General features: G+C 41.2%; 2 protein-coding genes and 1 pseudogene across 2 annotated transcripts; 2 read left to right on the plus strand and 1 right to left on the minus strand.

Annotated features, from left to right (window-relative positions):
* Window positions 1-651: 651 nt before the first annotated feature.
* Window positions 652-5,553, plus strand: LOC149257601 (disease resistance protein L6-like). Its single transcript, XM_089380407.1, has 3 exons — window positions 652-1,212; window positions 3,798-4,764; window positions 5,491-5,553. The coding sequence occupies exons 1-3, from the start codon at window positions 698-700 to the stop codon at window positions 5,551-5,553; spliced, it is 1,545 nt and encodes a 514-aa protein (XP_089236533.1). The 5' UTR covers window positions 652-697.
* Window positions 2,446-3,791, minus strand: LOC149257602 (phytolongin Phyl1.1-like; annotated as a pseudogene).
* A 5,081-nt stretch (window positions 5,554-10,634) lies between the features above and the next one.
* LOC149257603 (uncharacterized) lies at window positions 10,635-13,512 on the plus strand. Its single transcript, XM_089414442.1, has 3 exons — window positions 10,635-10,787; window positions 10,873-11,163; window positions 11,300-13,512. Exons 1-3 carry the CDS (start codon window positions 10,689-10,691, stop codon window positions 13,373-13,375), a joined length of 2,466 nt encoding a protein of 821 aa, XP_089270568.1. The 5' UTR covers window positions 10,635-10,688; the 3' UTR covers window positions 13,376-13,512.
* Window positions 13,513-14,332: the final 820 nt, after the last annotated feature.

The following is a 14,332-nucleotide window of genomic DNA, read 5'->3' on the forward strand; positions in this document are numbered from 1 at the left end:
TTTTATTTTAAATTATGAAAACGGAATATTAAAAAAATATTTTATTTGAATGCTTACGCTGCAAATTTCATTTATTTTTTTATTTGAATGTGTATCACGCTGCAACCTCATGCTATGGATTGTGTGGATCCCACACGCAATTCCATAGTTCTACAAGAGACTTAATTTCATTTATCCTCTATTTATTTGAATGCGTATTTTTTAATTGAATGCCAATCACGCTGCAACCTCGGTTCTAATTTGACTGGTCTTTTATGTGGTTGCGGCTCATGGATTTCACACAATTGTTTTTTAAGTGGAATTTTTTGGTTTATTTTTTGAATTAATTTGTTCAAATTTTTTTGGAATTTATTAAATTGATAAATTTGAAGGAATTTTTTGTAAGATCTTAATTTTTTTTTAAGGGTATAGAATAGTAAAAATACGATATAAATAACTCAAATAAAACAAAATCGATTGAGAAGTCTCACACTCCACTCCACTCAAAATTAATGGTCGAGAGAGCGCAATTCCACACTCAAAATCGATTGAGAAGTCTCACACTCCACTCACTCCCGTTGTCCCCGTCAATAAAGATTGTCCTCAAAGAGTAGGTGAACACCGATGTTTGGGTTTTCATTGCAATTTCTGGGTTTTCCATTGCAATTTCTCCACAGTTTTCGTCTTTGTATTTCTCTCCGGTATTTCCAAAGTGGCAATGGCCGCATCCTCTTCCACCTCTGGCTATGGCTCTTACGACGTATTCATCAATCACCGTGGGCCTGACGTGAAGAAAACATTTGCCGGCCATCTGTATCGTCGCCTTCGTTCACATGGACTGAAAGTTTTTCTAGATCAGCCCGAATTGCAACGGGGAGACTCTTTGATTCCTCAAATAGAGAGCGCTATTAGATCCGCTTCCGCCCATGTGGCGGTTTTCTCTCCTGGATATGCAGACTCTAATTGGTGTCTCGATGAGCTCCTCCAAATGCTGAAATCCGGAAAACCCATTATCCCGGTGTTTTACGGTGCCAAACCCTCTGAGCTTCGCTGGACTCGGGGTAGTGATGGAAAGTATGCTCAAGCCCTACAATCACTCGCCAATAAGACTACTGATGTTGATCAACCTCACCAAAAGAGGTTGCGATACGACCCTGGCACTATTGACAGTTGGAGAAACGCTCTTGCTAGTGTTTCATACATATGCGGTTTCGACCTGGAGAACTGCAATGGGTGAGAACTCAACCTCCTCTCTCGTTTCATGGAATTGTATTATTTTATGTTGGATAGACATGTATATATGAAACGAATTGTATTATTTTATGTTGGATAGACATGTATATATTCAGGTTTGTTTATGATAAAAATTGATAATGTCAATTGTTTTACTAATCAAATGTGATTACATATATACACGCACACAATTACATATATACATTCACACAATTTTTTGGTTGAGAGAATATTTCAACTACACACCAATGTAGGAAATAGATCCTAATTACTAGGAACATACTTTTTTAGTAAGAATCATAATGAGACAAGTAGGAGTTACATTTTCCAACACTCCCCCTTAATGACTATTTGTTTGAATATCAATCTACAAAATCTAGTTGTGGTCAAACATAAAAATAAATAAAAATATGTTGATGTCCATATAAAGGAGCAACCATCCACTTGAATGCATGGGTACTAACTGCTGCAACCGCCAGTCTTGTAGGATGTCTTTCGCATACATGGTTCTTTCAACCATTATAACTGCATCCCTGTACGTGTACTTGTAAATCCCCCTCCATCATTGTTAATCTGGGTTTTGTCGGATTACCCGTAACCATGCATTGGGTTTTATCGGATCACCTTCAACCATGCCACAAGGGCTCTCAGTGACCAAGGCTCAACTTAGCCACGAAGGCTCAAGGCACTCCAGCCACTATGGGCCACAAACTTGCCACTAGGGCCCTCCAGCCATTCTGGGCTACAAACCTGCCACTAGGACACTCCAAAGACTAGACTCACCTAGGCCGAGGGTTCAACCATGCCACCAAGGGCTTTCACTAACCAAGGCTTAACTTAGCCACGAAGACTTAAGGCACTCCAGCCACTATGGGCCACAAACTTGCCACTAGGGCCCTCCAGCCACTCTGGGCTACAACCCTGCCACTAGGACACTCCAAAGACTAGACTCACCCAAGCCGAGGGTTTTCTCAACGACTAGACTCAACCAGGCCGAGAGTTTTCTCGCTAAACCTAAACCATGCCAACAAAAATCTCTGTCACACCTCACTCTTACACGAAGTAATCAATAATTCTTGCAAATCACTCTTACACGAAGTAAGCAAATTTCTGTATTGTTAAAATAACCCGTTCCAACATAGTTATCAGAACAATGACAATAGTTGCTCAGAACAATGTCAGTTCAATGACAACCAAAAAAAATACGATGATACAATTACCTCGAGCCCATTACTCGTATCCAATGCTTTGCTGCCATTCTCCCTGATAATATCCATGACCTCAGTGTCCTGATCCTTTTTCTTTCTTTCCATGGCCCAACAGGGGCTCGTGATTCAAATCCCGAATTTGGGTATTATCATACACAGGTAGAGAATCTTTGGGAGAATTAAATCCCTGGACTGGATGCGTTTTAGCAGGTTGGGATTTCGATTCTTCCTCCGTGAAGTGATCCTTTTCTATTTGAGGAACACCCACAAGAGGAGCCACAATGCGCTTGTAAACAAGACCGAATTCTTTATCAAAACAACACGAACAGAGGTTGAGCCCTTCACAACCTCTGTTTTTCAACAATTTCTTGAACTCATCTCTGACATGCTCCAGAAATACAAAGAGTTGCAGTTTCCCGAGCGCGTCATCCACTATGGCACAGTAAACAAATGAGCCGTCCATTAGAAAACTGTACATTTTTTCTTTTCGTGGTATGCGTGAATCGGCTGTGTAAAGGCGGAACCCTCTCTAAACATTCCGCTGCTACTTCCTCCAGCTCTGCATCGCCTTCGCTGTGCTCTGCCAGAATCATGGCGGCCTTCGAAACGCATGAAAAGTACACCAAATTTAGCACAGACCAGGACGCCATTAGATTTAGCAGGATCCAAAGCCTCAGACGATTGAAGAACAACTGGCCTGCAAACGTTGAACACAGGGCCACGCCATTCACTGCGGCAGACAGACCGCCCCAAACTTCAGCGCACGAGAACACCGCCCACACTGCTGTTGTGGGCAGATCCAAGATCATACACTGCACGTTGTCTTTGATCCGATCCCTATTGGATTGCTGACAACATATCGCTCCACGCTGCTTCACAAACAGGCATCAGCAGCACCATTGCAACTGCTTGCTGGTTTACACTTGGACGAGCAGCAATTCACCACCGCAGCTCCCGCACTTCCTCTATACCACCGTTCCACCAGCATGCAGACCCGTCTGTTTAAAATCAGCCTTCAAAACTCGTCCACACTGGATCCAGATCCGCGGTCTCCACACATATGCACAGAATCGGTCAACGCAGCAGATCTGCGCTCCAACGGATCTGCCCTACAGCAGCGATCTTTTCCACAACGGGCCACCACTCCAAAAACACAGCAGCAGCGCTGCCAGTCGGCCTCTGCCAATGCTGCCAGTCCGCCAGGTCGACCGATCTGCTGCCACGCGTTGCCAAAATCGAACCGAATAAATGGACAAACCAAAATAAAATATTCAATAAACTTTTTATTTCCCCTTAGCCCAGGACGGGCCAAGCCCTTTACCTATATTTTCCAACAGTTTCTTACTGGCTCTATTTGATTTTCTTGTGAACAACCAGGGACGAAGCCGAGTTGCTGGATCTGGTAGCTGAAGGGGTTTTGAAGAAAGTGAAGAAGACAACTTTGCATGTAGCCAAATATCCAACGGGTCTCGATGAAAAGATAAAACATTTTGAAAATGAATTTTTATTGCAGCAGCAAGAGCAAAGTGGAAAACCTCTCGTCCTGGGAATTGTTGGGTTAGGTGGTGTAGGAAAAACAACCCTGGCAAAAGAACTCTTCAATCGAAAGAGTTCGCAGTACAAAAGATGTTGTTTTTTATCGGATGTGAGAGAAAATGCAGGTAAAGGCACTTTAATTTCATTGCAGAAAAAGCTTCTTAAGGATTTGACTGGATCAGATCAACAAATAGACTGCGTCGATGAAGGTATGGAGAAGATTAAACAACATCTCTCATCTTTTCATGCCTTGATAGTTGTCGATGATGTTGATCAAGTGGATCAGATTGATTCGCTTTTGCCCGATCAAACTGTTGTCCCGTCAGATAGTTTAGTATTGATTACATCCAGAAATAAAGATATTCTCACAAGCTCAGGAATTGAAAATTCATCCATTTATAAGCTAACTGGGCTTAGCGAACAACATTCACTAGAACTCTTCTGCTCCCATGCCTTCAAGCAACCCTATCCACCATCACAGTTTGAATCTCTTGTAAATAAATTCTTAGAAGCCTGTGGGGGACTACCTCTCTCTTTGAAAGTGTTTGGGGCACTCCTCTGTGGAAAAAATAAGCAATCTTATTGGGAGGAACAATTGGACAAACTTGGACGGATACTTCACAAGGACATAAAGAAGAGTCTTCAAATTAGTGTCGATGCACTCGATTCTGAGGAACGGGAAATATTCCTAGATATTGCGTGCTTTTTCATAGGTGAGGACAGGGATATGGCCGTCAGAATGTGGGACGGGTGCAACTGGAATATTAAGCAAAAACTCTGTTTTCACCCTGAGAAATTACTGAGCTGGGTTTACTGCTGTAAATCCCCTTTTACATTCACTGCAGTGAAAAACACTTTACTGATGTAAAATAAAATTTACATATGCATGCAAATGCGCTCCACCATTTTCCTTATGCACTTCTGTGCAAAACCACACATGGTTTTTTCTCACACCTCTGTTTTACAAAATGACACACAAAACATTACAACCCTCTTCTTGTCTTTTTACACACTGCTGTGTGTTTCACCTTTTACTGCACCATCATTTTACAATGCTCCACACAAAAAAAAAATTCAACCCACGAGCTCTTTTCATTTGGCTCACATTTCATTACAATGAGGAACTAATTTTTATGCACTGCTGTGCAACACTTCAAATTCTAGATTCCCTTTCTGCGTTCCTCCTTTTTACTCTGGTCTGCGTATTGCCCCCATTTTTACTCTACCCCCTATCCTCTTTTCACACGCTACAATACCAAAAAAAATACCACGAGCAGCCACACAACTCTTATGTATGAGGGCGTGAACTTACATAATATATATAAAAACATATATATAAAAAACGTGGCCCATAATAATATTAAAGGCCCACCTAAACTACGTACATATAAAAAATATAAAACATATGTGCCCATAATCATTTAAAGCCTTTACCAAAAAAAACTACGACCAACCATTAAGAGCATTAACGCTTCCATCCTCGGCGGTCAGCGGAAAAGTCAAACACTCCACGCAATGCATTGAATTGACGCAGGCGGGTAGCAGCTTCCGAGATCGACGGCAGAGGACGAAGAGGAAAATCGGACGGCGGTGGTGAATATCGGAAACCATACAACTGCTGAAGTTTACCTCCCGAGAACGTGACGTTGCGTTACGTCAGGTCAGAAACACGTGGCGGCTCCAAATTTTCTCGGAGCTCCTTGCCGGTTTATTCCTTCGTCGGAAAGCTGGCCCGAGAGAATCCGGTGCCGAATTCCGGTCAATCCACCGCGCTGCTGAGGTTTTGGGTGCGCAGTCCTGATGCCGCCGTTGTCCATGCTGCGTCCACGAGCTTGGCTGCAGTTGGAATTAACATTCCAACACTCCCCTTTAATTTCAACTGCTGGGCATTCAAACATACCCAAACACTTCCTCACATCGAGGGATTCTCCAACTGCTTCTGATGCAGTTCCACAAACAAACAAAGTTGTCTTCCTCTTAATAGAGGGATTAACCTGAAACTGTGCTTAAGAGCACCTTCCTCGTAACAGAGGGATTCACCATAACAATGTGCTGAAGAGCACCTTCCTCTTGACAGAGGGATTCACCTGTGACTATGCTGAAAAGCATCATCCTCTTGATAGAGGGATTCACCATGTGTATGCTAAAAAGCATCTTCCTCTTAACAGAGGGATTCACTAATGACAATGTGCTGAAAAGCACCTTCCTCTTTAACAGAGGGTTTCACCAAATGACTGCTTCAAGTGCAGTTCCAAAACAAACAATCATTGCACTGCTGTGTGTGCAAACTCATTACATTGTTCTCTTATGCTGATGCATATTCTCTGCTGCACAGTTGTGCCATCTTCTTTACTGTGTCTATCCCACACTGCTGTGTCTACGCTTGCACTGCTTCTGCACATTTCAAAGACAAAATACTCTGTCTTTTCTGGAACAATTACACTGTCCCAATTTACAAATTTACACTGCTGTGTGTAAACATTTACTGCTGTTGCATATATTGCATTTCAACTCAATGAACAACAAATTCATTACATTTACCTTCACTGCTGTAAGGAAAATCTCTTTTGCATGTGCTGCTGTTCAAAACTTCTTGCTGCTGCATTTTTTGTTTGCATTGCTGTGTGCTTCTCCTTTTTCACGATGGGAAAACTTTTCTTCAAGCTGCTGCTGTCCATACACTTGCTGTTGTGTTGCTGCTGCAATTTGCACTGCTGTGTGCACATACACTTGGCACTTCATTCTCCACGAAAAAAAAATTAACACGGGCTGTTGCCTTTTCTTATGCACCCTTGCTTCACAAAATCTTCAGCTTCATTCATTTTATTTTCACAACGCACTGCTGTGCAATTCCTTTGGCTTTCTGCTGCCATACACATTCTCATTCATCCATGTGCATTAAAAATCTGCTGTCCCTGTTTTTCTTTATGTATTTCTTTGCATGTTGCATTGCATACAAAAAAAACATTACATTTTTCACTGCTGTGTGAAAATTTTCATTGCATTCTCAGTCACTGGGCATTTACGCTCTGCTGCGTTTTGCCTTCTTCTCATTTTCTTCTCACTGTTTTGCATTTTCATTCCCAATACAAAACATTTCATCTGCTGTGCATTACACTCACTCTGCTGTGAGTATATTCTCTCACATTTCAAAAAAAACTACATTCCATTGCTATGCATTTCAATGCATGTGCACCACAAAAAAAATTTCAAACTGTTGTTCATTCTAATCCATGTGCTCCAAAAAAAATTTCCAAACTGCTGTTTTATATTCTGTCTTCCCACTGCTGTGAGGGTTTCCATGCTTTGCATTTTTCTCTTATCTAGCTGCTGCTCTTTACATTTCAGCGCTGCCATCTTTTATTCTTTATGCATTTCTGTGCATATTGCATAAACACAAAGCAAAAACATTGCTGATTTCATCACTGCTGCATATTACCTTTTAGAGGGATTAACAAGGATTTCATTTGCAACTGTTGTGCTGCAATACATCCTCTATCAACAAATGACTGTTAATACAGTTCAGCAACAAAAAGTTACAAGCTCCCCTTTAATGTGTGCTTGTCTTCTTTTGGCAGACTCTTCTCAAAACAAACTTAGATCAGCTGCGTTGCTTAAGGGGCTTTCACACTGTATTTCTTTTCTCCTCCATACTTGTGTAACTTTCTTCTTTTGCATGGGTCTAGCTTGTGTAAGAGCCCATGTCAAGTTACAGTCACGTGCCATATGCCCAATGTTATGACACTTGAAGCATTCAACTTTATTCATGAATAAGAATTCATGATTTCTTCTTGTGAAATTATTTCTTGGAGATTGTTGGGAACCACAACATCTATCTCCATGAAATGCTCTACAGTCTTTTGCCATATGACCAAAGTTTGAGCAAGCATAACAATAACCAAAAAATGAACTTTGGTACCTGGGAGATGGAGGTTTTCTTAATGTACTTCTGAAGCCTTGCTGCCTTGAGATCCTTTGACGATCATCATTGCCTCTTGCCTCTTTGCCATCAGCTACATTTCTTCTTGGAGCTGGTTTTCTATTTGGAGCAGGATCTCTTCTATTGCTGCCTTCATTTTTCTCCTTGCCTTTGCTGGAACTAGGAGCATCACCATCTCTTTCTGGCTTCTTCACATCTCCTCTGCTTAAAGCATCCTCATCCTTGTTTGAGGATTCAGCTACATACCCAAGTCCTGATTTATCAAATGGAGATCTATGATAGCTGAGCATGTCATCCAGAGCTTGAGAGCTCTTCATGATTTTGTTCATCCCTTCAACCTTCTTCCTGAGGAGGACAATCTCTTCTTCTAACTTTTCACATTCATTATTTTTCTTTGCTAGTTGTCCCTCAATTTCTTCTTTGCTACGAGTAGCTTCAGCTGCTACTACTTTGAAGGAGATAATCTCTGTCTTCATTTTGGAGATTTCTTCATCTTTTGCTTGACTGCTCTTCATTTTCTTTACAACTCCTTGTGCCTGCTTCCTGGCTTCTTGTAGTTCAGACTTAAGGGAGGAGACCTCTACCTTGTACTGTCCAATCTCTTCCACAAGCTTACTCACTCTCATGTGCCTTTGTTCAAGTTCACTTGTCAAGACATCTGCTTGCTTCTTTGCTTCATTCAGCTGATTTGTCATGGATATGACTTCTTCATGATGCTTCCTCTTGCATTCATCAAGCTCCTTCTTGAGCTTGGCAAGCTCTTCATCCCTTTCTCTTACTTGAAGCTTGATGAGGTCAAGCTTTTCATTCTCAGCTTCTTTGATGGGTTCTTCTTGACTCATTGTCATGGTCAGTGCTCCCTTTGCATGAAGGTCATGCAGTCTGTCCCAAATATCCTTTGCTGATGAGTATTTTCCTAGATTCCTCTTCACAGAATCAGGCAGTCCATCCAAGATAGTCTTTGCTGCTTGTGCATCATACTCCATGGATTCTTTATCCATCTTGCTGTCATCAATCACTGACTCCCAGACTTCAATCCCCTCAGACATTAGGAAAGCCCTCATCATTATTTCCCATACATCAAAGTTTCCATCAAACTTTGGGGTTTGAAATAGAATGTATTCTAATGGATTGCCTTCTAGTTTAGTAGAGGAGGGAGACACATTTTTAGCAGGCTTGGAGGCTTTCTTCTTTGACTTTGCCATTCTTATCTAGGCTTCAAATACTTGACTGTGTTTTCTTTTTAAATCACTGACTGTTCCTTCAACAGTAACACAAAGAAAAGCTTTGAGAAATACCTTAACTCTTTTGGCTGTGGCTTCACACTGCTGTAGAGGTTTGACTGCTGCAACCACACCTTCCTTCAGCTTCTTTGAGCCTTCAAAGAGCCTGGACTAGCTCTGATACCACTGTTGGGTATTTTTAAATGGGGAAAATACCAAAACCATACCAACAAGCACCACAGAGCCAATGCTCTATTTCATTTCTTCCAGGACCTTTGCACAGCGAAGCTAATAAAACCAATTGACTCATAACAGTCCATTACACAGCATAAAAACATTTCTATTGCTTAAAATATAATGCCTCATACAAACATTCATCCTCTTTGCTGAGAGGAATTCACCAAAAAAAATATTAAGCAAAAACTCTGTTTTCACCCTGAGAAATTACTGAGCTGGGTTTACTGCTGTAAATCCCCTTTTACATTCACTGCAGTGAAAAACACTTTACTGCTGTAAAATAAAATTTACATATGCATACAAATGCGCTCCACCATTTTCCTTATGCACTTCTGTGCAAAACCACACATGGTTTTTTCTCACACCTCTGTTTTACAAAATGACACACAAAACATTACAACCCTCTTCTTGTCTTTTTACACACTGCTGTGTGTTTCACCTTTTACTGCACCATCATTTTACAATGCTCCACACAAAAAAAATTCAACCCACGAGCTCTTTTCATTTGGCTCACATTTCATTACAATGAGGAACTAATTTTTATGCACTGCTGTGCAACACTTCAAATTCTAGATTCCCTTTCTGCGTTCCTCCTTTTTACTCTGGTCTGAGTATTGCCCCCATTTTTACTCTGCCCCCTATCCTCTTTTCACACGCTACAATACCAAAAAAATACCACGAGCAGCCACACAACTCTTATGTATGAGGGCGCGAACTTACATAATATATATAAAAACATATATATAAAAAACGTGGCCCATAATAATATTAAAGGCCCACCTAAACTACGTACATATAAAAAATATAAAACATATGTGCCCATAATCATTTAAAGCCTTTACCAAAAAAAAACTACGACCAACCATTAAGAGCATTAACGCTTCCATCCTCGGCGGTCAGCGGAAAAGTCAAACACTCCACGCAATGCATTGAATTGACGCAGGCGGGTAGCAGCTTCCGAGATCGACGGCAGAGGACGAAGAGGAAAATCGGACGGCGGTGGTGAATATCGGAAACCATACAACTGCTGAAGTTTACCTCCCGAGAACGTGACGTTGCGTTACGTCAGGTCAGAAACACGTGGCGGCTCCAAATTTTCTCGGAGCTCCTTGCCGGTTTATTCCTTCGTCGGAAAGCTGGCCCGAGAGAATCCGGTGCCGAATTCCGGTCAATCCACCGCGCTGCTGAGGTTTTGGGTGCGCAGTCCTGATGCCGCCGTTGTCCATGCTGCGTCCACGAGCTTGGCTGCAGTTGGAATTAACATTCCAACAAGGTTTTCAAAATTTAGAAGAGAAGTGTCTAGTTGAATTGGACAGTGATAATGTGATACATATGCATGATCACCTTCGTGATCTGGGAAGAGATATCACCAAGGCTCCAGGATTGGTGCGTGGGACAGACAATATTGATGACTTGTTGCAATCATCCTCTGTAAGTGTTAAATCATTCAAACCTATATAAATTAGGGAATTCAAAATTGATGTTTAATTCTTCATCTTTTGTCGATGTTGAACAGGTAATAACCGAAGTGCGAGGAATTATGACGGTTGAAACTAATATATATAACGATGAGGATGAAAACGGGCTCTCAGAAATGACATGGCATCGAGGAATATTGCAAATTCCTGCAAGTGAAGATGATCTCCTGGAGCGCATTTTGACAAGGGTGCACTCACCAAATCTCCTATGGCTTCGCTGGTACAACTGTCCCTACTCTTCTCTTCCTTCCTGGATTCCAATGCAGAATTTGAGGGTTTTACAAGTGCGCGGGAAGGAATGGACATCGCTGTGGGAAGGCGAATTGCAGGTGCATAGAAATTTATTGAGTTAATGCTTGTATGGTTAATTTGCATTTAATATGGCCTCGCGTGATTCTGAAAAAAATTGAAAGGCTTTGTGTATAGGATTTTTTCATATAGTTGAAACACGGAAAAATTTTGCAGGCACCTCTGCAGTTGCGGGATTTAGAGACTGCAGGCTTCCTCTGGAATTTTCCAAGCTCTATAGGGCGGCTCAAGTACCTCGAACGGATTAATATTACCCCGGGTGGCCACACAGTATACTTACACCAAATATTAAGATTGCCAGAACAATTTTGTCAGCTTCAGTCATTGAAAACCTTGCAGTTAACCAACTGCGTAAAAATGAAGTCACTCCCAGATTCCTTTGGTGATCTAAGAAACCTCCAACGCATTGAACTCGGCCATTGCGACAATTTGGAGAGGCTGCCAGAAACCTTCGGGAATTTAATCAAACTTAAATATCTTGACTTGGGGTCTTGCTCAAAGTTAACCATGTCAAGCGAAACACTCGGAAATATAAGCACGCTTCAGCACATAAATCTTTTCTTGTGCCGGGAGATTGAAGTATTGCCTCTCAAAATAACACAACAAAGGTCGCTGAAAGAGTTAAATTTGTCGTGTACAAATTTAAAGGAATTGCCAAATGCAATTGGAGAGCTAAGCAATTTGGAAGATCTGTGTGTGGGAAGCCCTTTGCTGGACACGCTGCCTTCTTCGCTCGGTGACTTAAGGAACTTGAAGAAATTGAGCGTGGAGTATTGCCCGGAATTAAAATGTTTGCCGGTCTCTGTTGGACGGTTGACTCAGTTGACTGAGTTGGAAGTACAGGATTGTTCCATAAGTGAACTCCCCCACTCTCTCGGTGACTTGAGGAACTTGAAGACATTGCATCTGTTCAGATTGGAGGAATTGAAATGCTTGCCGGTCTCTGTTGGACGGTTGACTCAGTTGACTGAGTTGGAAGTACAGGATTGTTCCATAAGTGAACTCCCCCACTCTCTCGGTGACTTGAGGAACTTGAAGACATTGCATCTGTTCAGATTGGAGGAATTGAAATACTTGCCGGTCTCTGTTGGACGGTTGACTCAGTTGACTGAGTTGGAAATACGCGATTGTTCCATAAGCCTACTCCCCTACTCTCTCGGTGACTTAAGGAATTTGAAGAAATTGGAGCTGCTACGATGCGAGGAATTGAAATGTTTGCCGGCTTCTGTTGGACTGTTGACTCAGTTGACTGAGTTGAGAGTATATAGTTGTCCCATAACCGAACTCCACGACTCTCTCAGTGACTTGAGGAACTTGAAGACATTGCGGCTAAAGGATTGCTGGGAATTGAAATGTTTGCCGGCTTCTCTTGCACGGTTGACTCAGTTGACTAAGTTGAGAGTATGCCGTTGTTTGCCGGCTTCTGTTGGACTGTTGACTCAGTTGAATAAATTGGCAGTATTTGATTGTCCCCTTAGCGAACTCCCCCACTCACTCGGTGACTTGAGGAACTTGAAGACATTGAAACTGTGCGGATTGGAGGAATTGAAATGTTTGCCGGCTTCTGTCGGACTGTTGACTCAGTTGACTGAGTTGAGAGTAGAGGCATGTCCCATACGCGAACTCCCCTGGCTCTGTGACTTGAGGAATTTGAAGATGTTGTCGCTGGATGGTGGATGCGAGTTAGAAGAGCTTCCAGGGCTTGAACATTTGAGGTCTTTGCTGGAGCTTTGGGTCTCTGGATGTGTGAAACTAAAGAAAGTGAGAGGGTTGGCGCAGTGCACAAAGCTTCACACGCTTGATGTTTCTGGGTGCTTTGAGTTAGAGGACTTGGAAGGTGTTGAACAATGTCCGTCCTTGAGGGTGCTTAATGCCGAAGAATGTCGAAAGCTCAAGAAAGTGAGAGGGTTGGCGCAGTGCAGAAAGCTTCACACGCTTGATGTTTCTGGGTGCTCTGAGTTAGAGGACTTTGAAGGTGTTGAACAATGTCCGTCCTTGAGGGTGGTTAAAGCCCAAGAATGTCCAAAGCTCAAGAAAGTGAGAGGGTTGGCGCAGTGCAGAAAGCTTCACACGCTTGATCTTTCTGGGTGCTCTGAATTAGAGGACTTGGAAGGTGTTGAACAATGTCCGTCCTTGAGGGTGCTTTGTGCCTACGAATGTCCAAAGCTCAGGTGGGGTGGGGGAGTAGTGGAGCAGCTGCGCCAGCGACTGAAAGGAGGACTCTATCTATGAATAGCGAAGTAGAAGTTGTACAATGAAATCATTACAATCTTCGGAGAGTGCCCACTAGTCATGAGGAGCAGGTCCATGTCTATATTTTATGCGTCTTCCCAGATTTACACTAATTTAATTATTTATTTAATATGCTTTCGGAGTCTTGCATTTAACATTATTAATCATTTGGTATGTGTTTTCGTATCAAATGGAAATTAAATATAGAAAACACCTAAAAAACGAAATAGATTATAAATTAAAATAAATAAAATAATTTTATGAGTTTTTCATACGCTAGAGTGTAAAGGAAGCCAATATACTCTTAAAATTAAATATAATGAGAGCACGTAAGAGAGAGGCTACAGATTATTTTTATAATGTTAGAGGTAAATGGTATTAAAGTATGTTTTTTCCGCACTAATGAATACGTTATTATTAAGTTTTTTTTTTTAATAGAATAAAAGAGTTTGTTAAAGTTTACTCATTTTTCTTTATCTATTTTATTTTCTAAAAGTTTAGTTGATAATTTTTTCCTTAACTTGTTTGAGTAGATATAATTTTTTGAATTTTTTTTGAGTAGATAGTCTTCAAAGTTTAGAAATATGAATAGGTATTAGATATAGATATCTATTATTTAGAGAAGTCACTAATATGTTAGAAGGGATATTGGATTTAGAAACATAAGTTTATAAGAAAAATTCTAAGTAATTTTAAAGGAGACCTTATTTTATAATTCAATATTAAAGAAGTCATAGTTTGAGAGAAGGTAGTGATAAGGTAATGAGATGCCAACTTAATGATAGGTATGCCATTGGAAACCAAAGATTGAATTAATTAATCTCTTTCCAAATGTAGGGAAGTTAATGTTTTAAGGGACTTAATGAGCCATTGGTTTCTTTAAGGAGTGTTGGTGGGCAAGGATATAATCATTTGAATTGGATCCTCACCAAATATCTTTGTAAACTTTGTAATTAA

This window comes from Pinus tabuliformis, chromosome 6, assembly GCF_031772625.1.
Source record: "Pinus tabuliformis cultivar Carrire ecotype Pingquan chromosome 6, CPIR1, whole genome shotgun sequence".
NCBI classification, from domain to species: Eukaryota; Viridiplantae; Streptophyta; class Pinopsida; order Pinales; family Pinaceae; genus Pinus; species Pinus tabuliformis.

Coding starts and splice junctions, on each gene's coding strand:
- LOC149257601 (XM_089380407.1), top strand. CDS start 698: ATGGCCGCATCCTCTTCCACCTCTGGCTATGGCTCTTACGACGTATTC. Junction 1,213..3,797: donor GACCTGGAGAACTGCAATGG/GTGAGAACTCAA, acceptor GTGAACAACCAG/GGACGAAGCCGAGTTGCTGG. Junction 4,765..5,490: donor CTGAGAAATTACTGAGCTGG/GTTTACTGCTGT, acceptor GAATTGACGCAG/GCGGGTAGCAGCTTCCGAGA.
- LOC149257603 (XM_089414442.1), top strand. CDS start 10,689: ATGCATGATCACCTTCGTGATCTGGGAAGAGATATCACCAAGGCTCCA. Junction 10,788..10,872: donor ACTTGTTGCAATCATCCTCT/GTAAGTGTTAAA, acceptor GATGTTGAACAG/GTAATAACCGAAGTGCGAGG. Junction 11,164..11,299: donor TGTGGGAAGGCGAATTGCAG/GTGCATAGAAAT, acceptor AAAATTTTGCAG/GCACCTCTGCAGTTGCGGGA.